The 26,347-nt window shown below is 46.0% G+C and overlaps 2 protein-coding genes across 5 annotated transcripts in view; one reads left to right on the forward strand and one right to left on the reverse strand.

Annotated features, from left to right (window-relative positions):
• Positions 1-6,828, reverse strand: part of LRP4 (LDL receptor related protein 4) — a 48,195-nt gene extending 41,367 nt beyond the window's left edge. The window contains exon 1 of the mRNA XM_023653983.2: positions 6,610-6,828. Coding sequence (XP_023509751.2) covers positions 6,610-6,661 — 52 coding nt within the window. The 5' untranslated portion in view covers positions 6,662-6,828. The remainder of the gene's footprint in view (positions 1-6,609) is intronic.
• Positions 6,829-16,411: 9,583 nt separating this feature from the next.
• Positions 16,412-26,347, forward strand: part of CSTPP1 (centriolar satellite-associated tubulin polyglutamylase complex regulator 1) — a 177,542-nt gene continuing 167,606 nt past the window's right edge. For 3 of the 4 annotated variants that reach the window (XM_023654007.2, XM_001490557.5, XM_003362591.5), the window contains exon 1: positions 16,412-16,563. In XM_023654007.2, coding sequence (XP_023509775.1) covers positions 16,443-16,563 — 121 coding nt within the window. In that variant the 5' untranslated portion in view covers positions 16,412-16,442. Of the gene's footprint in view, positions 16,564-21,948; positions 21,986-26,347 lie in introns of those variants that run through there. The other variant, XM_070229483.1, reaches the window with a different exon arrangement.

A 26,347-nucleotide genomic window follows, 5' to 3' on the forward strand; every position in this document is an offset into this window, starting at 1 on the left:
GAGTACCCTTTATCCTTGCCTAATATATCATCACCAGTTCCTAGGAAGCAAGTATAGAAAAGAGCCTTCTTGGGCTGTCCCAGTGGCGCAATGGTTAAGTTTGCGCATTCCCCTTTGGTGGCCCAGGCTTCGCAGGTTTGGATCCCACGTGCAGACCTAGCCCTGCCTGTCAACCCACGCTGTGGAGGCGTCTCACATAAAATAGAGGAAGATTAGCACAGATGTTAGCTCAGGGCCAATCTTCCTCACAAAAAAAAGGAAAAAAAAACCCAGATAAGAGCCTTCAGAACCTAAATTACAGAGTGATTCAGAAACGGATTAGTTCCCTCTTTTGTAAGATGGAGGCAATAACAGTACCTATTTCACATAGGGCATAGGGTTGCTGGGAGATTTAAATGAAATAATACATATGAAATACATAGTAAGCAGCTATTATTTTTGTCGTTGTTCTTTTTATTAACCCCATCATCTTCATCTGAATATGTCCTCTCTCCACCCAGTAATGTAGCTGTGATACCTGGCTGTCTCCATACAGGTCATTGAAAGTCTGACTTACGCTGCCCAGGAGCTCAGTCAACAGATCTCCCAAACCCAGCAGGGCTGGAATGTGGCTGTGCTCTGTGCGGGGCTGCTTAGAATACTGCTCTCCTCTTCCCCTACCTCTCAAAACACAAGGCCCTAACAGTAACATACAGCTTCAGGCAGCAACAAACCACATCACCCCTTCCGGGACCTTTTTTAAGCTTCCTTCCAACAAAAAACACCTGAAAAGTAATTCTTTATGCACTGGGATTCCCTGAGAAGATCAGCACTGAGAACAGAGAGGAGAAGTCAATCCAAGATAAAAGACAGATAGTCCCAACCTAAACCTTCAGGTAAAGCTTGGATAAAATACTCTGTTCTAAGAAGTAACACGGTTAGAGCGTTAACAGCTTAGGCTCTGGGTTCCAATCCTGGGTCAGTAACTCACTAGCTGCGTGACAGCAAACTGCTCTCTGAGCCTTAGTTTCCATCCGTAAGACAGAAGCCTAACGGTACCTACCTCATAAAGACACGGCGAGGAGTGATAATACACACTAAACACTTACGGTGCCGGGGTTGCAGGAAAAGATTTAAAAATGTTAACTGCCCCAGAAGGACATTTGTATTTTTTAGACCACATGTCCCACCAGTTTCTGGTGCAAAAATGGGTCGCCAGAGATCACTCTTAGAAGAGCAGAAATTCGCGTGTCGGGGAAATATATTTTAGAGCCATTCGCTTTCACTCTCTCTCTGAACCTGTAGCTGCAACTTCTTGTTTAAACTGCGTGGGATGGGGAGGGAGGGGAGTGGAAAGAGGAGAAAGGGACTTCCCTTTCTTATTTGTTAGGCTTATGGATATTATACACTGCATCTGTATTTGGTTTCCAGAATCTGTTGTCACCCCAACAGAGAGACTACCTCCTGCCTCATCTATGCCTGAAAGGTGGTGGCAGTCGGGCTCCCAAGGCTGGGGCCAACGAAGGGAACATTTAGAGCGCTCCTCACCCCCATCCCACCCCACCCCACCCCCCTGCCCCGCCCCGCCCCGTAGGCCTGGCAGGAAATGGAGCTGCTGAGCTTGGAGAGATCACTGGAGGCACTTAGAACCTCGAAGCTTTTTTATTTCACATGCTCATCAGGTGTCTCTCCCACTACCCCGCTCTGTACCTGCCTGGCCCTACACCCAGACGAGGGGAGGGTCCCTCTCCCGCAAAAAGGCACTGCCTGGAGCCAGGAGCTCCCTGGCCCCAGAAAACCTCCGGTGATAAATTATGCAGTAGCACCTTTGTGTCGCTGCCTCTCAGCCAGATGGGAGGTTTGCTCCCAGTCTTTTGTTTCCGGCTTTGCTCGCAGCTCTGATCCTCGGCTCTGCGCAGAGGTGAGGGGGGAGCTCCCGTTGGCCAAGTCAGGGCTTGCAGCAAGTCCCAGCAAGGCTTTCCCCAGCTGGGTCTCAGGCAGCGCCCTTCCTCTCCTCACTCTAACCTGAATGAGCAGAGAAGCAGGGCATTAGCAAAGCTTACAGTCAATCCACTCAGCTGTGAGCAAGGATGGGAATGCCTACGTGCAGGAAAAGAATGAAGTTTGCTCACAAGGGCGTAAGAGGTGCCCAAGGGCACCTAGGATGTTTGCTTCTTGCTAAATCAAAAATGCAGAGCAGAAAGTGGAGTCAAACAACCACCAGGAAAGCTAGAGAATCAGCTCTTTTCAAAGGCTGCTCTTGGTTACGGTCAACTTTCCGCAGCCCCCCAAACATCACATCACTAGCACCAACTTAAAAGGAAGAAACAAAGAGACAACAGGGGTCAAACTTTGGGGTGGAGGAGCTGGGGGCTGGGGGCGAGTCGTGGGCTTGAGACCCACATCAATTATCCCGGCACACTGACAGGATTCCTGATGGAGGACGGTAGTCATGAAGGAAGGCGGCCCGCAAGAGCCCAGCCCCCAAATTGCGGCAATTACTACCTTATGAGCTCCGGGGCCTGACTCCTTTCCCAGGCCAGTGGGAGGGAGAGCTTGGAATTCTAAACTGTTCCAGCTATAAGAGACCTCAGCCAGCACCTCTCACCCCGGGTCACAGCAACCTCAGAGTGAGATGCTTGGCTGCATCCCTGACCACAGGGCTTTTAACAGCGAAGCTCTCAGAGGAAAGCCCCATCTCCCAGGACCTCTCCCAGGAGAGCTAAGGCAGGGTGGGCTCCCTAGACTCACGGTATAGCTTAACAGATCTCTCTACTGGAAGTGTGGACAGGAAGGAACCACGGTTAGGTTTCACTAAGTTTTCAAGGGGAGAAAGAAGGGACAAGATCTTTAAAAGAGAAAAGCAAAAACCAGCTGAAATGAATGAAGGGCGGAGTCTCCATTTCAGCACATGATGCTGTAGTATGCGGATTTGTTTACCTGGCTCCCACGGTCCAAAGGCAAGCACCATCTCTAATGCACTTAGGCAAGCTTGCTAACAAGCAGCTAACGTTTATCCAAGCCTACTGTAACACGGTAGTTGTCAGGCTCTGCGTTGAATGGTTTGAACGTACTATGATCTCATTTAATTTTTACAATATTCTCACGTGATAATTTATTACTACTCCACGTCTCCCGTTTACAGATAAGAACCCTGAAGTTGAGGAAGATTAAATACTTTGCACAGAGTCACAAAGAAGTGCCGCAGCCAAGATTCAAACCCAGGTCTACCTGTGCTTCTTAATCACTGAGCTATGTACACGGCGATTAGATTAGTGCTTGACAAATGTGTGTTTGCTGAATGAATGAACAAATGAATGGGTGCAGAACCCAGTTCTGGGAATGCTCCTGAGTATACTGGGGAGAAAGAAACTGACCCTGCCAGCTCTAAGCTGAAGGGAGAGCAGCAAGCACAGGCATCCAGCACAGCTATTTATAGGACCCAACCCGGACTCTGCCAGCCAAACAGTCAGCGTGAAGTCTTTCCTGGGACACTGAATCCTATACTACTGAGCTGAAAAGGGGAGAAGGGCTTCCGATGCTGAAGATGAGCTGGCAATCCAGACGCAGTCTGGGGCCCAGATGCCCCATGCCCGGGCAACTGACAAAACTTGTGGATAAGTTTCATTAAGGAATGTGGAGACTAGGCTGGAACAGGCTAACAGACCCAGTCGACCAAGGGCATGGAACTGTTCATAATTAGGAGATGTGCCCAATCATAAAAAAAGAGAAGACTACTTCTTAAAGTAGTCCCCCAAATTCTGTTCCTATTCAGGAAGCTCCTAGTATTGATCTTCTCTTCAATGGAAAAGCAACATAGCCAAATCCCACCCATTTTCCTTCTCCTTAAGGATCAAGCTTAGCAGTCAATCAGTAGAAAGAGTGAGCAAAGATCTATAAACCACTCTGTCCTCTGTGACCTCCTGTCTTCTTTGCTGGCCCAGAAGATGGACATGCCAACGTGCTCTGTCAGATACAGCCAGACTTGGTTCCCTTGCACCTGTCATTCTTAATACCATGTGCCAGTCCCAAAGATGTTATCTGATATTCAACAGGGGACATAAGAGGAAATCCAAAATCAGTGACAAGCCAAGCATCTTTCCAAGTCCAATAAGATCAAGGACAAGGTCAAGCAGCATGACAAGAGTCAGATGGAAAGCAGACCACTCTCAGCTCTACTCTTTTGCATTCATCCTCAAAAACAACCTTCTATCTACCTAAGCACTCCTGGGCAGAATTTTCAACTCTTTGCTTATCTGGAAGAAACCTCAGAGACAAACATGGTTTCTACTCTTCAAATGGTGCTAGATTGTCAGAGGCCTCACCTCAACCCTCAGGAGGATACGCAGGGCTGTTATCAGCAATCAAATTTCCTTCCAAAAATCTTTAAGGGAGGAGTGTTATGTAGGCTCAGCCACACACACAGGCTCTAGGAAAAGTCCAAAGGACTAGCAGAAACCCAATAAGCACTTAAATTTTAATGTCTGGAATTCACTCCTAGCTGAGGTCAGATCTGCCTAACTGATCTACTGTGACACGCTGTCTTCTCCCTGAGCCCCTGGAACACAGTGTCAGGGACCCTCGTGGTGATATTTTTGATTGAGCAACTTCTCACTCTCTCCAGTGAACCATGAATCTGTCCCCTCCAGTCCTCCCAGGATGGCTCAGTGTCAGGCTAGGCAAAGTTTAGCTCTTCGCGCGTCTCCTTACGCATGCGCACAGAAAGCCCCCCATGCTTAGAAGTTTCTATTAAACTTTTTGTCCTTAAAAAGAACCCAAAAGAGTTACCAAGAACCCTCCCATCCTTTTCCCGTGAATCATTAAATATACACAATTTTCTATCCCCATTCTTGATGCGGATGGAGTGTATGCAGTTTTGACAGCTCCGGAGCAATAAAATCCTCTTGGCCTGTTTGAGTCCGGAACCTTCCAGCTCCCCTTTCCCTAGGGCAGAAGGCGACAACCTCCTCTCTGGCTTTGTTGGTATCCGTTTTAGTCCTTTTTTTTTTTTTTTTCCCCCCAGTGTCGTGCCATTTCCCTTGATCTTTTTCAAAACTTCCTCCAGGGGGCCGAGAGGAAAGTTCCATCTCCTTCCCTTGCAGCCCGAAGGGGGAAACCCCCCAAAAAGCATAGCTGTCCCTTTAAGGGGCCCATGTGGTGGGAAGAGCAGCTACATTCCTACCCCAGTAGGGCCGCTGTCCCGACACGCCAAAGAGGCTACAAATAACCTTCTAGGAGAGCCCGGGAGGGGGAGAGCACAGTGCGAAGAGGAACGTGGGTCGGCCAGGCTACTACTCGGAGAGGAGAGAAAGAGCTCAGTCGGCGTTAGAGGGGGCTTGGAAAAAGTCATTTAAAACCCACGGGTAGTTTAAACGACGGACACGAGAGCTCTGTTTTGGATTTGGGAGGTAAACCAATCCTTAAAACAAGCGCCCAGGCATCTCCACGCCCTGCCAGGCAAGTTCCGAAATCTACACTGACAGTTTCCACACGAGCTCCCTACGTTAAAGAAAGACCCGGGGCGAGGCCGGGGTCTGCAGACTCCTCCATTCCGAACCCCACCCGCCCATCCGGGCTGCGGGGAGAATGGGAAGATTGGGATCTCCCCCGCGGTTGAATAGCGGTGGGTGAAGAGGGTTGGGGTTCACAGATCAAAGTTCTCTGATCCTTGGGCACAAACGAGAGGCAGCTGCTAAATCACGGGGTGCACCCACCGTCCCAGGCGGCTGAGGAGAAACAGATTCCGCTGGAGCCCTAATCACACACAACAGTTGCATACGGGCACCAAACAAGTTATTAATAAGGAGCAGATGAAGCAGCAGTCCTGCGGCCATCCGTCTGGCTCCCCCGAGGGCCACCGCGCGGGCCGGGAGCCTGCCTGCTCAGGCGCTGCCCGCCCCCCGCCCCTCAACCCCGGCCGGGACAGATCCGCGGGAGCCTTCCAGCAGTTTCTTCCCTCTGTCCCTCCTCTGCCCCTTTTCCAACCCAGTTCCCCCCTCCCCCGCTCCGAGAAGGATCCAGGGCACGAAGCTGATTGGTTGCAGCCAGGAGAGGGAACCCAAAACACCACTAAGGGGAGATGCTGCGAGCAAGCAGTGCCCAAAGACCCTCAGTGGGAGCAAGGTCTGGATCCGAGGAACCGTTCCTCGGGTAGAGAAATCTCCAGAGCCCAAGCATTCAGATTCCCCGGGAGCCCCTCTCTGCAATTCGCCCGAGACGCCCAGCCCGTGGAAGGAGGGCTATTTACAATTTATGGTTTAGCGACCATCCTTCCCCGCCTCCCTTTCTTCGGGCACATTCACGCGCACCAAGGACACAGAGACTCTGTCTTAACCTGAAAGGGAAGCAGTCCCCAGCTCTTCAAAGAGCAGCGAGGGAAGGCGAGCGCGCGCCTCGGATCGTCCCCCAGCCAGACCCACACCCGAGCCCGGGGGAGCTCCGCCACCGCTGCCCCCTCTCGGACTCAAGGCGCTGGGGGAGCTCCCGCGCCCCTCCCTGGCATGCAATCTCGGGGCTACTGCTCGGGGTGCGGGCGAGGGGTCTCAGGCCCCAGCCTGCGCCGTCCGGCTCTCGGGAGGCGAGTCCTGCAGCGGCCGGACCCGGGACAAACTTTCCGGCGGCGCCGCTTACCGTGTGCGCAGAGCAGGGCGCCAAGCAGCAGCGCGCCCCACGGCCGCCTCATGGTGCCGCGGCCGCCGCCGGCGCTCCCTGCCGGCCGGGGGTCCCGCCGGCTCCCGCGGGACGGCGCGGCGGAGGCAGTCGGCCGAGGGTCCCCGAGGGGAAGCCTCCCGGTCCCCGGCGGCGGGACGCGCCCCGCAACTCGCCCTCCGGCCGCTGCTGCCTCCAGTGCTGCCGGAGCCGAAGCCGCCCTGCCAGGGGACCTGGAGGGGGTGTCCCGGGCCCGGCCGCCCCGCCCCCCGCGCCGCAGCCCCTGCCACCGCCACCGCGCCTGGTCCCGCCCCCAGCGCCGGCCCGGCCCCTTCCCGCCCTCGGCCCCCGCCCCCCGGCCCCCGGCCCCCACCCGCCCGCGCCTCCCGCGCTCGCCCGGCTCCCCTTCGGGCCGCCCCCACATTCCTAGCCCTCCAGAGAGCCCCCCTCCCTGCCCCCATTACTACTGCTCTGATGTCCCTAACTTAAAAAAAAATTATCCTAGTGGCAACTCTCGGATCCCGCTCACGCTAGCCCTATGCCAGAGAGGAGCACCCGGGCTGACCCAAGTCGCCTGGACGTGACCCCGGCCCCCCTACCGGCCCCGAGTCCAGACTTTATTGATGTCTTCGAATTCGCAAGGCTTGCTAATGCATAATCCTCTAGGTCTTTATTGACACCAAACAAGAGACATCAGGGGGCCGGGAGTGCTGTATCTTAACTAGCATTCTCACTGTCAAAATTCCTTTTCCGAGATTTTTCTTCTTGCTCCACTGCCCCATCCCCCCCCTACCCCGGTCCAGGCAGCGTGGTTCTAGGGCTAAATAATTCCACGACGTCCCCTTTTCATTTACTCATTTCCTGAGGTGGTTGTCTGGGTCCTGTCGCCCCAGCCAGACGTCCAGAATTGGCGCAGACAGACTTAGTTCCTCCTCGCTGTCTTTGTAAATCAGCGCTGTTAGCCTCTTCACCTTCTTTGACTTTCTGATCCTGGCAAGGAAGGAAGGGGGTGAGGAAGTAAGTCTTGCCTTCAGTTGCAGTTTCCCGAAGACCTCAGCCTCCTCCCAGCTTCAGTGTGTAGAGTCTCCCAGCAGTATTTAACTTTTAAGTCACTGCATAAAGTTGTAACTCCTCTCTTGTCTTAGCTTAGTGGCCTATGCCTCTCCCCGGTGCCAATTAATCATATGGGTTAATTTTGTCACCACCTTCCATTTTCTAGGTGGAATCTTGTCTTGGTACTTCTGTGCAAATCCTCAATTTCTGTAGGATCCTGTGTATCACTCCTCTCTCCAAGCTGGTATGCTAACGTTTCCTGGCTTTGGCTGTTCTGTGGGATTTTGTTAAACCACTTTCCTCTCACTAGTAAACTGAGTCAGGAAGACTGAACCGCCCCATGTTAGCTAAGGGGAAAGTCTTTGGTATAGTGCAAAGAGGATATTAGGAGATTTCTCCAATGGATGGGTTGACATTGCATCCTTGCTTGTTTTCAATTTTTCAAAGGCTTTCGCTTCCAATCACCATCTTTAACCAAAGCTAACATTACTTTGCACCAGCAACCAAAAAACGTGAAGTTTTACCTCTTTCTTGACAAAACTTCTCCATACTGTTGTGTTGCCTGAAATTTTTACACAGATAAAATGTGGTGAACTAACATCACCATGGTAACTAAGAGTGAGGCATTTTCTGTGTGTGTAGTTCTTCTTGCCGACTGAAGGTGGCAGTCGAGTCAGGTCAGGTTTCCGTGATCTTACTGCTGGGCAAGACGGTCGACCTTTCCCGCCGGTGTCACCTTAGCCCAAAATCTAAGGAGAAAAAAGTGAAAAGTAGAGACTAATTCTCAACACACATACACCCCCATGAATGTTTTTGAGGCAGTCTTGGTTGGTTTCAGGGTTTCAGTATGTTTTGCTTATGAAGACTTGCTTTTCGACCTGTTGAGAAAGACCTTGGGATTCTGGAGACCATATTTTGTTTCCACATGAAAACTAAGGACATGTGGTATAATGAATACATTTGTCCCAAAAAATCCAGGACAGGCGGTTACCATACTTTCAATGTCAGGGGATTAAGAATTTATAAACAGTTTCCACTCTGTATGCAAACGACAGGTTCCTTTCCAGAAGGCATGATTTGTGTTGTTTTTCTGGGATTGAGGAGGAAAAGGGAGACCGGCTGTCCCTGTCTGACTCAGGCCCGAGGGACTGCGTTTTCTGTGTGCATCCCAAGACCTCGTCCTCCATGGTCCAGCACAGTTCTTGTGCACAGAGCCATCCCTGGCTGCCGTGAGTCACTGGAACATCAATGGGCAGAAACGAACTTCGTGCATAGTCCCTGCCTGGGTCACCCCCTAGGGTGAGTTAAGTCTTGGCTGTCAGAAACTACTCTTGTGCCAGGAGTGCTAAGCGATATTTATTTTTACCAGGCCTCTCAGACTTTCTTGTTGGGAGTGAGAGATCCTGCAAAGCATGCCAGAATGGGCTGTTTGTCTCCCTTTTATTGTCCTCTGGGACATGCCCCTAGAAAAGTTGTGGGGGACTGCCAATCCCAGAGGGGTCTCAGAGGCACTGGTTTCCTCAGAAACACCACCCCTTTCCTTCATCCTTCTAGGACAGACCAGGGAACCAAATTTCCAAGATCAGAATATTGCCCTGAATTAGACCATCACTAATGGCCTTTTCAAAGGAAACGCAGAGAGTGCTACAGAAACAAGATAGAAGTGAGCACTGTTTTGATCCAGTTGGGTTGGTAGCCTTCTCTCATAACCCAGACATCATTCAACAACCTGAATTTCCAAATGTAATCCTTCTAAAAGAGTAAAAGGCCTGAAGGTTCACACTTTAAAACAGAGGTTCTCAATCAGAAGTGATTTTGCGGACATGGGACAATCCCTGGGGCCATTTTTAGGAGTGGGTATTATAGCAAACAATAAGACCAAGGATGCTGCTCAGCATCCTCCAAGGAGGAGGACATCCCCCCCACCCCCCGCAACAGAGAATGATCCAGCCCAAAATGTTCATAGTGCTGAGGTTGAGAGACCCTGATTTAAAACATTAAGAACATGAGTCTGCAAAGAATTGCTGCATCTTCTCTCTAGAATCACTTTCTTGTTAAGGCAATGTGAATGGAGGGAAGGAGTTCTTAAAGCTGTAGAAGGGAAAACAAGAGAAAGCACAGCTAAAGGAGCTAAAAGAGTCCTATATCTGTCTGCCTAGGGAGCCTATTTCCAGCATTCATTCACTTAGGAACAGTAAGTATTGATTAAGAGTGTATTATGTGTCAGGCACTGTGGAAGCAGTGGTAAAAGATATATTGAGTCCCTGGAACGGACAGTCTGATGGTTGGGGAAGTTACAAGTATGCAGAGGCATTAAAAGAATGAGCTCATGAATGATTTTAAAACTACAGATGATAGGGGCATTCAAGGAAAAGTGCAGGGTTCTATGAAAGGAGGGACTTGATTTAGATTTATGGGTTCAAGGAAGGCCCGGTAGAGCACTGACACTTAAGTGGTAAGCGTCCTCAGGCTAAGAGTAGGTGGGGAGAGTCTTCTAGGCAGAAGGAACAGTATGTGCAAATGCCCTGAGCCAGGAAAGAGTCTATAAGATTTATGGAAAGGAATGATTAACTTTTAGCAATGGGTGTGCTTTTATCTAGGTTCAGGGGGCTACTCCTGGAGACTGGGGAAAAAAGGAAAGTATAAGAGAAATAGCCTTATTTGCATTTCTATGCCTTCTTTAATTGCAAACCCTCCACGCCACTATTCCTAGTGCCAACACTTTTTTTGGGGGGGGGGGGAGTGAGGAAGATTGGCCCTGAGCTAACATCTGTGCCAATCTTCCTCTATTTTGTATGTGGGATGCTGCCACAGCGTGGCTTGATGAGTGGTATGTAGGTCCATGCCCGGCATCTGAACCTGTGAGCCGTGGGCCACCAAAGCAGTGTGTGCAAACTTAACCACTACACCACTGGGCCCGGCCCCAACACTTCATGTTCCAGCTCAGCAGTGGTACTTGCATCAGGAATACAGGTAGGAAGGCTGATTCAATTCCCTGGCTTAACTTAGGGGACACCCTGAAAAGTGGGACTTTCTAACACATTTTAATCTCCTGAAAGCTTGCTATTCAAATACTTGGCACACATAAGTAGAGCCTTTGCAGCAAAAATCTCAGTATATCTTACTTATTTCAGCAGCAAAGATAAACTTAGAATGGTGGGTAAACAAACAGATCAATGAATAAATACTCATTTAATAACAACCATGAATCAAACATCTGCATAAACCGTCTCTCTCTGTCCGCACTTGCCCCTTTACAATTCATTCTCTATGCAGCAGCCAGAGTGACTTCTTAAAACACGTAAATCAGATATGTCGTTACTAGGCTTAAAACCTTCCAGTGGCTTCCTATTGCACTTAGAATAACACCCACACTTCTCACATGGCCTTCAAGATCCTTCATGATCTGGCCTCTGCCTACTTCTTCAGCCACTTTTCCCCTTACTCATTCTGCTCTAGCCACTCTGGCTTTCTTTCAGCTCTACAACATGCTCTCATTTCCGTCTTGCAACTTGTCACAAGCTGTCTCCTCTCCTTGAAGGCAGCTTCCCCAGACTCTTCCGTAGCTGGTCTCAGCTCAACGCTGCAGCCTCAGGGAAGCCTCATCTTACCACCCAAAGGTTGCCTTCTTCTCACTCTGCCTTTACTCTGTTTTCTTTAGGAGACTGGATAAGGTTTCACGGAGGTGGTGGCATTTTGCCTAGGTCACATAAGGGTGTAAGAGTTTACTACGCAGAAAATGTGGGAGAGGTACATTCTAGGTGGAGAGAAGAGCTTATGCCAGAACAAGGGGTAGCGAAAGAGCTCGGTATGTTAGGAATAGTGAGTAGGAGCATGTAGCTGGAGTATTAAGTATGCAGGGAAGAGCGAATGGCAAGGTGGCTGGGAAAATAGGTTGAGACCAGACTGTGAAGGGATATATATGCATGGTAAGGAATTTTGCTTCATCCTAAAAGTCGTGAGTCAGCAACACTTTTTAAGTAAGGAAGTAACAAAGTCAAAGTTTAATTTTAGAACAATGAACTTTTGTAACAATGTCGAGGGTGGCTTGGGGAGACAAAATAGACACAGAGCTCTAAGGCTCTGCGACAGCTTTTTGTCCTCAGATTCTGAAACTTGGGAACTTCTAGTTCATATCCTAAGTTTATTTAATGATTCTAGCATATTCCCTCTCATCCTCCTGAACGAATTCTCGTAGTTTGTCTACTTGCAGCATTGTCTCTGTACCTTTTGTTGAGTTAGTTGCTTTTTTTTTCTGGGCATTTCTTAAGATCCGGTGATCTGTCACACACAGTATTTAGGTGCAGGAAGGATATGCCAATGCTTTCTTTCTTTCTTTCTTTCTTTTTTTTTTTTGAGGAAGATTAGCCCTGAGCTAACATCTGCCACCAATCCTCCTCTTTTTGCTGAGGAAGACTGGCCCTGAGCTAACATCCGTGCCCATCTTCCTCTACTTCATATGTGAGACACCTACCACAGCATGGCTTGACAAGCAGTGCGTAGGTCCACACTCAGGATCCGAACCAGCGAGCCCCAGGCCGCCGAAGCGGAATGTGTGAACTTACCTGCTGCGCCATCGGGTCGGCCCCACCAATGCTTTCTGATTGATTTGTAATGTCCTTCTCAGTGATGCCTTGCATTTTGCTGGCCTTTTTGTTTAATGAATTTGTTTCATGAATTGGTTCCTATTAGGCATCAGTGAGTCCCATGGATTGGATAGCCTTCATTTTCTAGACTTTTAATCCAAGAGGGAACAAAAAATCTATTTAACAGACATTTGTTCTGTTAGGCACTGTGCATGGTCCTAGAAATTTAAAGATGAATGAAGGCTGTCCCTGCTCTCAAGAAACTCACAATCTATAGGACAATTAAAAGAATGCTTTAAAATGACATAAATGCTCATCAAGGGGCAGACTCAAGACAGAGGAAGGCACAGCTAATTTCTCTGTGCTGCTAAGAAGGATCAGAAAAACGTCTTCCCTTTCAAACGTCATGATAGTGTAATTCTCAACTGTTTTGCAGCATTTGAAAATATAAAATAACAAAGTACAAGTCTGGGGCTGGCTCTGTGGCCGAGTGGTTAAGTTCACGTGCTCCACTTCTCGCAGCCCAGGGTTTCGCCGGTTCAAATCCTTGGCGCGGCCAGGCACTGCTCATTGAGCCATACTGAAGCGGTGTCCCACATGCCACAACTAGAGGGACCCACAACTAAAAGTGCACAGCTGTGTACCGGGGGGCTTTGGGGAGAAAAAGGAAAAATAAAATCTTAAAAAAAAAGTACAAGTCTATAATCCTCTGTGAGCGCTAGTTCAATTACCACGACCTCTTAACCACTTTCTTGTAATGCATTAGTTCTTCTTAACTGTCCAAGAGTTTGTGAACATGTCATCTTTGCAAATTCTCCCAAAGCTCTGGTCTGTTGACCGGTGGCAGTCCAAAATGACTTCTCTGCAAATAGCATTTTAAATGTAAACATGTTAATCCCATACAGTGGCATACAGTAGTTTCTGCTTTGCTGTTATGGAAGATAAGTCTTTTAAGGAGAACCTACTAGCTCAGCATGAATTTCATGACCTGCATTTCTTAGTAGCTACTTTGCCTTTAGCATCGTTTCTGCTTGATGAGTTGATAAAAGCTTGTCCTAGTTTCTTGAACCTGTTTTGTAGCAATAATCCAGCCTGCGTTTTTTTCTTTCCTTATGGTTTCCTGGAGGTTTAAAACCATTTAGTATATTCATATTTGCTTTTCTATAGTTTTCAGTTCTGGGGAAAATTTTCTTCCCTATCAATCTCTTCATAGGTCCTCTGTAGAGCCAGAGAGGTCTATTAATTTCCTCTTTATAATTAGGAATTAAAATCTGATAAATTGATGTCTCAACATATCCTCTCTCTTGTGGGTGTTTTTCCTATTGTTTTGAGTTTGAGCTTTCCATTCTTTTTTTCTTTTTTTTTTTTAGGAAAGCTGGCCCTGAGCCAACATCCGTGCCCATCTTCCTCTACTTTTTATTTGTGGGACGCCTACCACAGCATGGCTTGCCAAGTGGTGCCATGTCAGCAGCTGGGATCTGAACCCGCGAACCCCGGGCCACCGAAGCAGAATGTACAAACGTAACTGCTGTGCCACTGGGCAGGCCCCTGATGTTTCCATTCTTTATGCTGTAGTACTGACTAACACCTCATGTCCTCTCTGTTTTTTGATCAAATCATGTCACTTGCTTATTTTCAGGATTGTGGAGCTGTCTTCTGACATACCAGTTTACCCGGATGATTGTCTGGGTAAAATTTTCAGAAATGCGTTTTAATCACTTAAGAACCTGAAAACCCCATCTAAATTGAAAGCTGACTTTTTTTTCTTTCCCTAACATTCAATGGGGTCACAGAAATACACTTGGTTTTAACAACTCTCATGTATTTCCACTCTTCTTAAGACCCATGTTGTGTTATGTTTCAATGAAAAATTTCCTCTGCCACTGATGTGTTGCCAAAATCTATTATCATGTAATCCTTGGCACAAGAGAAATCTAAAAGTAGTGGTTCCTTCTTGGGAAAAACAAACACTAATCTGGAAGGTCATCACTTCTTTTTAAAAATACTTTAAAGATTTTCAAGCCACTTGTTTATTGTTTGTTTGTTTTCAAGTTATAATATATGCCAGTTATAGGAAATTTTGAAAATATATAAAGGTATAAAGAAGAAAAATGTAAATAATAATTCCACCACCAGTGAGGCTACCTGTTATTTCTGTGCAATCCCAAATTTTCTTGAAGCCTTAGTCTAGCCACCTCCCACCGTTTTCTGTCTTCTTCCTCAATAGACTGTTCAGGACGTTAAGAGTAGAAGACTGACTTTAAATATAAGGGTCCTTAGGATTTTTATGGAAGGGATGGAACTGTAGGAAAAACCTACAAATTGCTGCAGAGATGACATCTTGTTCTTATTTAGCTTTCTTTGAGTCATTAACAGTCGGGCGCCACTGGTGCTGAAACTTATCATTATTATAACCGCAAATGGGTTAATGCCCAAACAAAACTATATTCTTGGGGCTGGTTCCCAGCTCCACCACACAGACCCCAGCAGCAGCACCCTCCAAGTCCCAGGATAACGCTCCATAAATAAGAGGATGTCAAATGTTCAGCCTGGACTCAAAATTCTCTTTTCTTTTATCTGGGAGCTTCCAGTTGTTGGCAGGGTAGAGCAAAAGGAAAAATAAATAAATAAAATCCAAGCCAAGAAATCCTAAAAAAAGAGGCTGTGTGGTTTAGTGGTCAGACCACTGGCCTGGAGGTTGGGATAGCTGAGATCCAGTTCCAGCTCTCTCACTGATTGGCTGGATGATGCTAGACAAGTCATTTTTCTGACACGTTCCTCAGTTTCCCTACTTAGAAAAGGGAGAAGTGCCTTCGAAAGATTTTATGAGGACAAATGAAATGATCTGCAAATAGCTTCAGGTTGCTTGGAAATAAAATGAAATTGTAACCCTTAATAATTACTATCCTATTACTTCATTAATAATGTAGTAATAAGGCACAGGTGTGAAAATTATGACAGTCCATACCCTGAAGCTTCCCGTGGGAGGGAGAGGGGGTGGGAAGCGAGGGCGGAGGAAGAAGGCAAATATTTTTATCAAATTTGCAGGACTTCGCATCAAATACCAAATTAGTAAATTCATGACCTCAAGATAATAAATGCTGCTCCTAGTTTGGCTCGTTCCCTTTATCCTTACCACATCCAAACTCAGAGTGACTCACAGGAGCCTAGAAATGAGACACATATACAATTTTAAGGGAAAGGGAGAATTGGGAGGTTTGAGCTCCTGCTGGAGGAGGCTAAGAATAGACCGCTCAGAACAAAGAGGAGAACAAACCTCCTCTTTCCTTTTCCTCCCAGTGTAGGTGGTCCACTGGTTTCCCAGTCATTCCTTTGATAGCATGATTTTTGTTTTCTTTCTTTCTTTTCACCAAACCTCACCTTGTTGTGAGAGGACTAATTAAAAAAGTGAGGACAGAGTGGCCTTTTCTACTAGGTTTGAACTGTGACAAGTACTACACACCCCTAACCTGTTGTTGGGAGTGGAGAGGAGCAAAAAGAGAAATATCTGGAAACTTGAAAACCAATAAATGCTCTCCCCTCTTAAAGGCGAAATCAGCAATTAGGCATATGAGGAAACAGATCCAATAGGTGTCCTTGTTTGTGCATCCCACCCCCTTAAGCAGTGAAGTGTCTTGGTAGGCAAAAAAAAAAAAACACTTGGGAAGGGTACCACATAGTAAGGGATGAGAGTAGAAGGAGGGACTAAGGAGAAAGAGGAATTTGAGGGGAAATTTCAATGAATTCATAGAGGATTTAATGAGCGCCTCAAAGTGCAGGCAAGCCATACGCACGTGAAAGCACTTTGTAGCAATTTAAGATAGTAAATACAGTAATAAAGAGATAAAAATAGGTAATGCGATATTAAGTATTTGTGGGAATTTAGGGGTTGGAGCTGTTATTGTGAGTTAAGATAACAGCTGTATAAAGCAGGAATAGTCAGGAAATTCAGAAATCGCGGGTATGGACGGCTGGCAATAATTCTTCAACACCGGGAAATCCGTGGAATTCAAAAAAACGCTCCACCTCAAATTTCTCTAAAACCAACTCCTCGAGAAGGGGAGTCCTAGAAGGGCCGCTCCCGGAACTGGTGTGGCGAGCCTGGCGTTGCGAGACGGAGAGTGTTTGCGTGACACCCCCTCCGCCTCCCGCCTCTCCGCCCGCCGCGTGGGTGCCATGGCAACGGAGAGAGCCGGGACCTGGCTTCCGGAAGCTGGGAAGCTGGAGCTTGGAAGCTGCTGCGGTCCAAGGATGCTGAGTCCGGAGCGCCTAGCCCTAACGGACTACGAGTATCTGGGTAGGAGCTTCCTTCAGCTTCGGGGAAGAAAAGCAGTGCAGACGAATGAGGCCACGGTCTGGGAAGGAGGCGGGGCCGGGATCTGAGTGGGAATCGGGAGGGGTGGGGTCGGGAGGGGCGGGGAGGGAGGGGGCGTTCCGGGGCCTGGACGTGTAAGGCCGGCGAGCAGGAAAACAGCGTCTGGGGAGGATGGAATGTCTGAAGGGGATGGGCTGGATGGAGCTCAGGCAATGCGTGTGCGTTCCAAGTGGGATAGGTTGGAGATGAGAATTTGGGTCCTTTGGGGGTGTTCTGGATATGCTGGGAGAGGAGTCACTTTGGCACCTGAAGTACCCAATCAGCCCTTCCGTGAATAATCATTTTACCCTTGTAGCGGCAACTAACATTTTTGAGCGTTTCTTTTTTACCTTAGGCGCTGTACTAAGCATTTGACATGCATTCTTTATTGCATCTTCACGACAGCCCCGGGAGGAAATAGTGTGTTTTTCTTGCATTTTGCAGACAGAGAAACTGAGGCTGGAGAGGTAACTTGCATAAATAAGGCCACACAGCTAGAAGATGGTAGAGCTCTTAGAACCTAATTTGCCCACCCCAAAGCTTGAGCTCTTGACCACTTTATTGAGCACCTTCAATGTGTAAGGCATTTACTGGATGAAAAAAGGATGTGTGTGTGTATATAGACTCGTATACATATACATATATACACACATACGTATATATGCACACACATTTTGAAAAATTAATAGACTTCATTTTTTAGAGCAGTTTTAAGGTTACAGAAAGTTGAGCGGATATAGAGCATACCCATATACTCCCTCTCTCCTCCACTAGTTTCCCCTCTTATTAACATCTGGCGTTAGTGTGGTACCTTTGTTGCAATTGATGAACCAGTATTGATAGATTATTGTTAACGAAAGTCCATAGCTTACGTTCAGGTTTGTGCTTTGTGTTGGGTAGTTCTATAGGTTTTCACAAATGCATAATGTCATGTATCTGTTGTTATAGTGTCATGCAGAATAGTTTCACTGCCCTAAAAATCCTCTGTGTTCTACCTACTCATCCTTCCCCCTGCCCCCAGCCCTTGGCAACCACTCATCTTTTTGCTATCTTTCAAGTTTTACTTTTCTAGAATGTCACATGTTGGAGTCATACACTATGTAACCTTCCGAGTGGCTTCTTTCACTAAGCAATATGCATTTAAGGTCCTTCCGTGTCTTTTCCTCACTTGATAGTTCGTTTCTTTTTATTGCTGAGTAGTATTCAGTTGTATGGATGTACTATACACAGTTTTTTTTTGAGGAAGATTAGCCCTGAGCTAACATCCGCTGCCAGTCCTCTTTTTACTGAGGAAGGTTGGCCCTGAGCTAACATCCCTGCCCGTCTTCCTCTATTTTATATGTGGGACGCCTGCCACAGCATGGCTTGATAAACAGTGTATAGGTTTGCGCCTGGGATCTGCACCAGCAAACCCCGGGCCGCGGAAGTGGAGCGTGTGAACGTAACCGCTGTGCCACTGGGCCGGCCCCACTATGCACATTTTTTTAATGACAAACAATGCTAGTTTAAATTTTTGAAATGATAATATGGAAACAATTGAAAATATAACGAAGTTTATAGTGAAAAGTCTCCTTCCACTCCTTTCCCCCATCTGCCCAGTTCCCATCCATCCTCAGCCCCCTACCAGTAACCGCTGTTACTGGTTTCCTGTGTATCCTTCCAGAATGTGTTTTATTATGGACAGAAGGGAAAATACACTGCACGCTTTTTTCATTTAATATATCTTGGAGTAATTTCTATATCAATGAGACCTTCCTCATTCTTTTTAAAATTTTTTTGGCTACATAGTATTTAAATAATTTATTCAACCAATTCTCTATTGGTAGACAATAAGTTGTTTTTAGCCTTTTCCTATTACTAAAAATACTGCACTGAATAACTTGCATTTTTGTTCCTTTACTAGTATATCTGCAAGTATAGGTTCCACAAAATGGAATTGGTGGGTCAGGGCTGTGTGCATTTTAAATATATATTTAAATTATATATAGAGAGAGGGAGAGAGTGAGAGAGAGATATTAAATAACCACATCCTTTAATCAGCCAAAAGGGGGTAGTTATATCACAGATAACTTTGTATGTGATTAATAGCAATATCAGTGCATAGACTTTTGCTAAGGATTTTACATGTTTTATCTTATTTACCCAGTACTCAATGAATCTATGAAATATTTGAAAAGCCTAGTCTATTGTTCAGTTCCTTGAGTGTTTGCCGTTTGAATTTTATGTCTCAAAGCCTTGGCATATTGAATATACTGGTGCTGGGGCCGACCCAGTGGCGCAGAGGTTAAGTTCACACGTTCCGCTTCGTTGGCCCGGGGTTCACCGGTTTGGATCCCAGGTTCGGACATGGCACTGCTTGGCAAAGCCATGCTGTCGTAGGCATCCCACATATAAAGTAGAGGAAGATGGGCACGGATGTTATCTCAGGGCCAGTCTTCCTCAGCAAAAAGAGGAAGATTGGCAGCAGATGTTAGCTTAAGGCTAATCTTCATTCATAAGTAAATAAATAAACTAACTAACTAACTGATGCTTTGGTGAGTAAAGTTGGTGGTATCTCCCTAAGAGGATTTTTTAGGAAGACTGATTCAGTGACAATGTTGATAATGAATCAAGAAACAGAATCAAAGTCTCAGGTTGGTTGAAAAAGCTTCAGTGTTCAACCACCCACCTAATGCGTGAACCCTGGGCAAGTGCTCCTTCAGGCTCTGTCGCGTATTTAAGTGTCTTAGCTGTCTATCATAATCACCATCTGTACATTCATACTGCCCTAAGCAGGGTCATACTACTCACTGGCTTCCTCGTGGTTCTTGTTTTTAGTTAAGAACAACCCCTGCCCAATACAATTTGGTCATGCTGTTTCAGAGCGTTCAGTGTCAATTTAATTACCATTTAAAACCACTCCCTATATATATATATATACATATATATATATATATATTTTTTTTTTTGGTGACGAAGATTGGCCCTGAGCTTACATCTGTTGCCAATCTTCCTTTTCTTGCTTGAGGAAGATTGTCACTGAGCTAACGTCTGTGTCAGTCTTCCTCTACTTTGTATGTGGGATGCTGCCACAGCATGGCTTGATGAGTGGTGTGTAGGTCTGTGCCCAGGATCTGAACCCATGAACCCCAGGCTGCCGAAGTGGAGGTGTGAACTTAACCACCACGCCAATGGGCCCGCCCCCCCATAGAATAATTAAATGAAGTAGTTCTTCTCTCTCTTTTTTCTTTTTTTGAGCAAGATTAGCCCTGAGCTAACTGCTGCCAATCCTCCTCTTTTTGCTGAGGAAGCCTGGCCCTGAACTAACATCTGTACCCATCGTCCTCTACTTTATACGTGGGACGCCTACCACAGCATGGTGTGCCAAGTGGTGCCATGTACGAACCCAGGATCCGAACCGGTGAACCCCGGGCCACCGAGAAGTGGAACGTGCGCACTTAACTGCTGCGCCACTGGGCCGGCGCTGGTTTTTTTTTTTTTTTTTTTTACAAATTATTAAGTCACTTGCATGTGTAGACCTAGAGAAGAAAATACATATAGAGAAAAGAAAATTGCAGAGACAGGAAAGCTTCAGCCATTCAGTGAAACTGAAAAACCAAAGCTGTCCAGCCCTGGGGAGGTGCATCTGGAGACCTCTTTTTAGTATTGTGGTATGAATTACAGAGCTACCTATTCAATGAGTATCTGTAGATTTCCCTCTCTGCCTGGTAGCCAGGGCTCATATTTGCCTTTTTGACTATTAGTGAAGGAAACAGTCTTTCATCATATGGGGTAAACTGATCTTTTCCCCGCTGATTTTGTGGATTAGCAACCTGTAATCATGGCCTGGAATGGCTTAGGATCTTAAGATCATCATTACAGAGTCAGCTCAATGATGTTTATACCTGCAGTCATCAGAATGTAGTGACAGAAATTAGAGAGAGGAGAGTCTGCTAAGGAGATGAAGTATAGAACCCTTTGTGTATGACCCATGAAAGATTTTCTGCCTTATGAAAGCTACTTGTTGGAAGCTTCTGCCAGAGGCTGAGGTGTGTCTGTATATACCTGGTTGGGTGTGGAGAACTCTCTGGAACCGAAGGGCAGCCTGTTCTGGTCCCAGGTTTGCAAAACACAGCACCTACGTGCTGACCTGAGCATAAGCATGAGGGCGTGAGGTTTATTTTTTACCCCACCTAATTTGGTGAGGTGCATGCTTTCGTTCAGGCTCCGAGTTGCCTCTTCTGTTTCCATGGAACCTGCTTATTCTCACTAAGGCTGGCAGTGGGTTGGCGTAATAGCTAACTCTGGGAAATCAGAGATGGTCTTTAGAACAATCACGATAAATTGGATAGTTTTTTTTTTGAGGAAGATTAGCCCTGAGCTAACATCTGCTGCTAATCCTCCTCTTTTTGCTGAGGAAGACTGGCCCTGAGCTAACGTCTGTGCCCATCTTCCTCTACTTTATATGTGGGACGCCTACCACAGCGTGGCGTGCCAAGCGGTGCCGTGTCCACATCTGGGATCCAAACCGGCGAACCCTGGGCCGCCGAAGTGGATCGTGCGAGCTTAACCGCTGTGCCAACAGGCTGGCCCCGGATAGTTTTTTTTTAAACTGTAGTTTTTGAACACTTCATATATGCTTAGCACTGTGCCTTATCTCATTTAATCTTCACAACCACCATACAAAGTAGGTATTATTCTTAGTCCCATTTAGTAGTTATTCATATCATGTCCTCATTTTGCAGATAAGGAAACTGAGGTTTAGAAAGGCTAGTTGATTTGTACAAAGTCACATAAGTGATGATACATAGCAAAGGGGACATTCAAACCCAGATTTGTCAGATTCCATAGCCTGGTTTTTTCTCTCCACCAAAAAGATAAAAACAGAGCAAAACCGTTGCCTGCAGAAGGCCGTGATCGCTGCGTCCCAGTTAAGGACGGAGTTCATTAGGTGCAGGTAAGTTTCCTGAGAGCAGGAGGTGTATCTTACTCATCACCACACACCTGCCTTTCACAGTAGAGACACTTAGTGATATATATATGTTAAACTGAATAATTTGACTTTAGGCTACCCCAAATGTGAGCAGCTAACAGGAACAACTAAGATTTATTCAGCACTTACTATGTACTAGGTAACATTTGAAGTGCTTTCCGTATGCTGATGCATATGAAGATAGTTTCCGTTTTTATCTGTTTCACAGATGAGGAAACTGCAGCACAAAGATTTTGAATTGCTGCTTAGTGAGTCATGGAGCCAGAATCGTAATCCAGCAGTCTGACTCAAGCGTCCACGCTAGTAAACCCACGCTGTGACTATGTTGAGCAACTCCAAAAATGAGGCTCCAACTATTGCTAGACCTGTGCATGGATCCTGGAGTAAGTTCAGGTGACTCCAAAGGCTTAATTCAACATTTCTACCAGGAGGGGGCATCCTAGGAATCAGGATGGAGCAGGGAATAGTAAAATTCCAGTTCCCTCTTGCCACTGGACTCATCTCTCAGAGGCAGGCAATGAGGGAGATAACTTCTAAAAATAAACCATTTGGGAGAGTTATTGACGATAATCTTTGTATTCTGAGTAGCTGTGTGACCTTGAAGAAGTTACTTAACCTCTCTGTGCCTTAGTTTCCTTATCTGCAAAATGTGGTGATAATAGTACTTAGATCATACATGTAAACTTTTAGAGCCATACCTGGCTGCTGCATTGTGTCTACCTTGTGAAAAGAGGATATACGAAGATGAGTAAGATACCTTTCCTTTTAGAGCACCTGGGTAGGTGCTTAATATTAACTGCTATTATTATTACTATACTTTTATAAAAATATGTAATACATCCATAGCAGCCATGAAAATGTGCCTCTCAGGTCTCCTAATGTGGAGAGGGGAGGGTAATTGATTCCCAGCCCCCGCTCTGAATCCAACAGTGAGGTCACATTTCCCACAGGCTGTTCCCAGCCAGCGACTGGCTGGCGCAGACCCCCTTCTATGAGATGTATGACTCCTCTGATGGTGACTGCGGCCTGAGGACTCCCGCTGCACAGCAGTCTAACGCTTTCGCTCTGTCTTTCCTTTACAAGGGTCAGCCCTGCATTGTGGACTGTCAGCTCTCCCAGGCTCCTCCGGCGCCCTCCCTTTTCTCCCATGGGCCTTTCCCCAAGTCTATTTCCTGCGTGTCTAATCCTGTTTTGGTGTCTGTTTTGGAGTACCTGGGCGCAGACAACATCCCCCAGTCACTGATAGGGTCCCTTCCAGCCATGAGGTTAATATAGTCTCTTCAAGCCTTGGCAAAGGTCTGACATAGGACTCTAAGTGGAAGATTCTTAAGTGTTACTAATATTGTTTTTTGCATTTGCTGATATCATAGCACATGATATTTACTTGTCTTACTGCCAGATTTTTTTTCTTTTTTTTGCTTTTGGGTGAATCCTGTTAAGCAAACTTATTTTCGTTTGAATATAATTAGTGAAACTTCCAAGCCCAATCCTACGCTAGGCAACAGTGCTATTTACAATTAAGTTAGCAGAAATTCTCTTAGGACTTCAAAGTGCTTGGGTTGTTGCAGAAAGGAAATGAAATAAAATATTATAGATGTTACACTGACTTCCTAAACCTTTGGAAACTAGGTTTGTAATATACAAAACTGGTCACTTTAAAATACTTCTGAACATGTTCACAACATCATCTCTTTCCTTTCTTCTCTCCTTCTCCTTCCTTTCCTTTCTTCCTAATTGTTCCTTTCCTCGTTCCTTTCTGAATACCCTCTCTATATGAAACAAACTTTATGAATATAAAGTGTCCCCCCCACAGGAAACTTACGCCATGGGTGGGAGATGGGACATGCTTATAAATGACCATAACACAAGGTGACAGTGTGATAGGTGCCCTTATAGAGCAGGCAAACTGTGTGCATTTCGACTGTCTTGGGGCTTTGCCACTTTGATCAACAGCTTCTCAATCGTGGCAGGGGCAGCACTTCCCTTGGTGCCCCAGTTCTGGGATGTGCCTTTGGGAGTTGTTCTTGGAAGTTCAGCCTAGACTCTGTTTGTTCCGCCTTTCCAAGGATTCTGTAAACTTTTTAATAAATGTAATAAATATTGTTTTGGGGGAGGAAAAGAGCAATTGAGTTCTAAGGCATGTTGTTCCCAACTCTCACCCACCTCCATTTCTCCAAGGTAACTAAATTGCAAGTGATTTCAGAGTTATTCTAGGGTTTTAAAATAGTTCTGTAGGGGCTGGCCCTGTGGCCTAGTGGTTAAGTTCACACCTCCACTTTGTTGGCCCAGGGTTTTGCTGGTTCGGATCCTGGGTGCGGACATGGCACCACTCATCAGGCCATGCTGAGCTGGCATCTCACATAGCACAACTGGAAGGACCCACAACTAGAATATACAACTATGTATGGGGCTTTGGGGAGAAAGAAAACGAAGATTGGCAACAAATGTTAGTTCAGGTGCCAATCTTTAAAAAAAAGTTATGTGAATTTTCGACCTTGCTTATTTACATATTGAAGTAATCTTAAAATCTTCCTCCAAATGCTGTCCAAAAGTTGGGGCTCACTTATATTTGCACAAGTACCATGTTTGCTAAATGAGGAATTTTAGGAGGCCGACTAGGTAGTTGGAGTTTTAAGAAGTAATAATAATAGATCACAGGAGACTAGTGATCCGTTAGCCTCTCTCTGCTCCATCATCCTGTTTGTATCCTTGGTAGCACTTATCACAGCTATCTTGTTTATCTCTTGGGTGCTCCATTATTGTCTGTTTCTTACTAGGATGTGAGCCATCAGGGCAGGTTTATCTTCAGTATCTCCAAATTCTAGCACAGTGCCTGGCCCAAGCTAAGTGCCCAATTGCTAAATGAATGGTCTACTTTAAGTGGCGAAATTTAAAAAAACAAACAAACCAGGAGAAAGGAATCCAGTTCAACAAATAGTTGTTGAATTCCTACCATGTGAGAGACGCTAGGCTTTTTCCCCCCTCCTTGCATGGGTGAAAGCAAGGATGACCGGTTAAATCTGCCTTGGATCCTTCTGGTTTTAAACTCTGATTATACCTAAGCTTTGTTTCTTGGTTGCTATGTTTTGGTTACACAACAGTAAGATTCAATCTATTTTTTTAATGATATTTTAGGAAGGAAGGATGTTTTGTACAGTTATGGAGCATCTCCGTGAGATCCCGTCCTATAGCTGCGCAGAGTCATATGCCCTCACTAAGACTGGAATTACCCTCCTAAATTAATCCGGGGTCCTCTGTGGTGGGATTGCCCTTGCACAACTTCCCCAGGGGCCTGAGGAAATAGCTCATTCTATGATTGGAATTTCAAGTCAAAACACATTTATCTGAGCAGAATTTTAATGATTTATCAAAGAGAGGAGGGATTTTCCCAAACACATCTGAACTTACCAAATTACTGATCCCATTCGCTATGTTTTCTCTTAAGCACCTTTCTTTAAACAAAGCAATTACTGCTGAAATCGTCAAATGTATTTTTCATAAAAGCCTTTGACTACGTTTTGTTTGATTAGCAGGAACCCAGTAAAAGTAAATATTGTTTGAGAAGGCACTTTCTGAGCCCTTTCTTTTTCTTCATTGAATTAGCTTTTTAAAAGCACTATTCTTTAGAGAGAGTTCCAGCCTTTTTCCAGCTGTCCTATTGTGTAGCTCAAGGTCTTGTTAATACTATTATCTGGCCCTAAGATTACAGGTAATTGTGAAAACACAAGCTTCAATTTCTGTAATCTCACACAGAAATCTGCTTGTGCCCCACGCCTTGGTGTCAGTTGTTTGTTAAATTCAGACTTCTCTCACCTGGGATAGCCCCACCGCCTCCCGGTAAACACAGTCTCTGCCCGGAACAGGGCTGCATGAGGGCCCATTGCCTTTTTTTTCTTTTAAATCATGTGGCAGGACTCCTCCTGTGGCCAGCTTACATGCAACATGCGCTAAACGGGAAAATTATATATTTTAAAATAGGCATGTTTGAAACAATAACACTTTTGAATGTGAAATGTACCAAAGGCCACATGTCTTTGGCTTTGCTTGTCAAATGGAGAGGCTGCCAGAACCACTCGGCTCCATGGTTCTCATGCCCCAAAGTCCTGCAAATTGACACGTAAGTAGGCAACACACAAAGAAGCTGAGCCCATGAGAAAGTGAGTTGGAGCGCTTGGGCTGGCCTCCTTTCTCTCTGTGTGAAGTTCTTTCCAGCTTCGCTCATTCTGTCCCATCTGAGTTTTTCAGAAAGGAGAGATTAAATGTGTCTGGTATTTCAGCATGTTAACGGCACAGGCAACATGAGGCTAGTACTCAGGCCACTGTTCAGCCTGTCATATGGAAGGAATTGCCTTTCAGGGGAGATTATAATTGTGTATGTGGCCACACAAATGCACATTCTGCCTGGAGGAGAATGCACAGAAGAGGAGGCCTTAGGCTGCCACTCAGGTCTCTTTGTGGAAGGCTGCATAAGAGGCCCTTACATGGCGTTGTCAACTCTTTTGGGCTTAATGAGTCATCTTTTTGTGTGATGCCTACTTCAAAAAAAAAAAGGAAGAAGAAGAAACACACTCTTCCCCAAGTGAGTTGCTTTCATTGGCCCTTCAGCTTTGTCTAAGAGTTTTGTACATTCCTGATGACATCATTTACCATGCTAGTGCACAGACAGTAAACAAAAAATAATTTAGCTTTCGGGCATCTAGACAAAACTTAATAGTCCAATTTAGAGAAATGATAATAGGCTTTATAGGCAGTAAG

Source organism: Equus caballus, chromosome 12 (genome assembly GCF_041296265.1).
Source record: "Equus caballus isolate H_3958 breed thoroughbred chromosome 12, TB-T2T, whole genome shotgun sequence".
In the NCBI taxonomy this organism is placed as follows: Eukaryota; Metazoa; Chordata; class Mammalia; order Perissodactyla; family Equidae; genus Equus; species Equus caballus.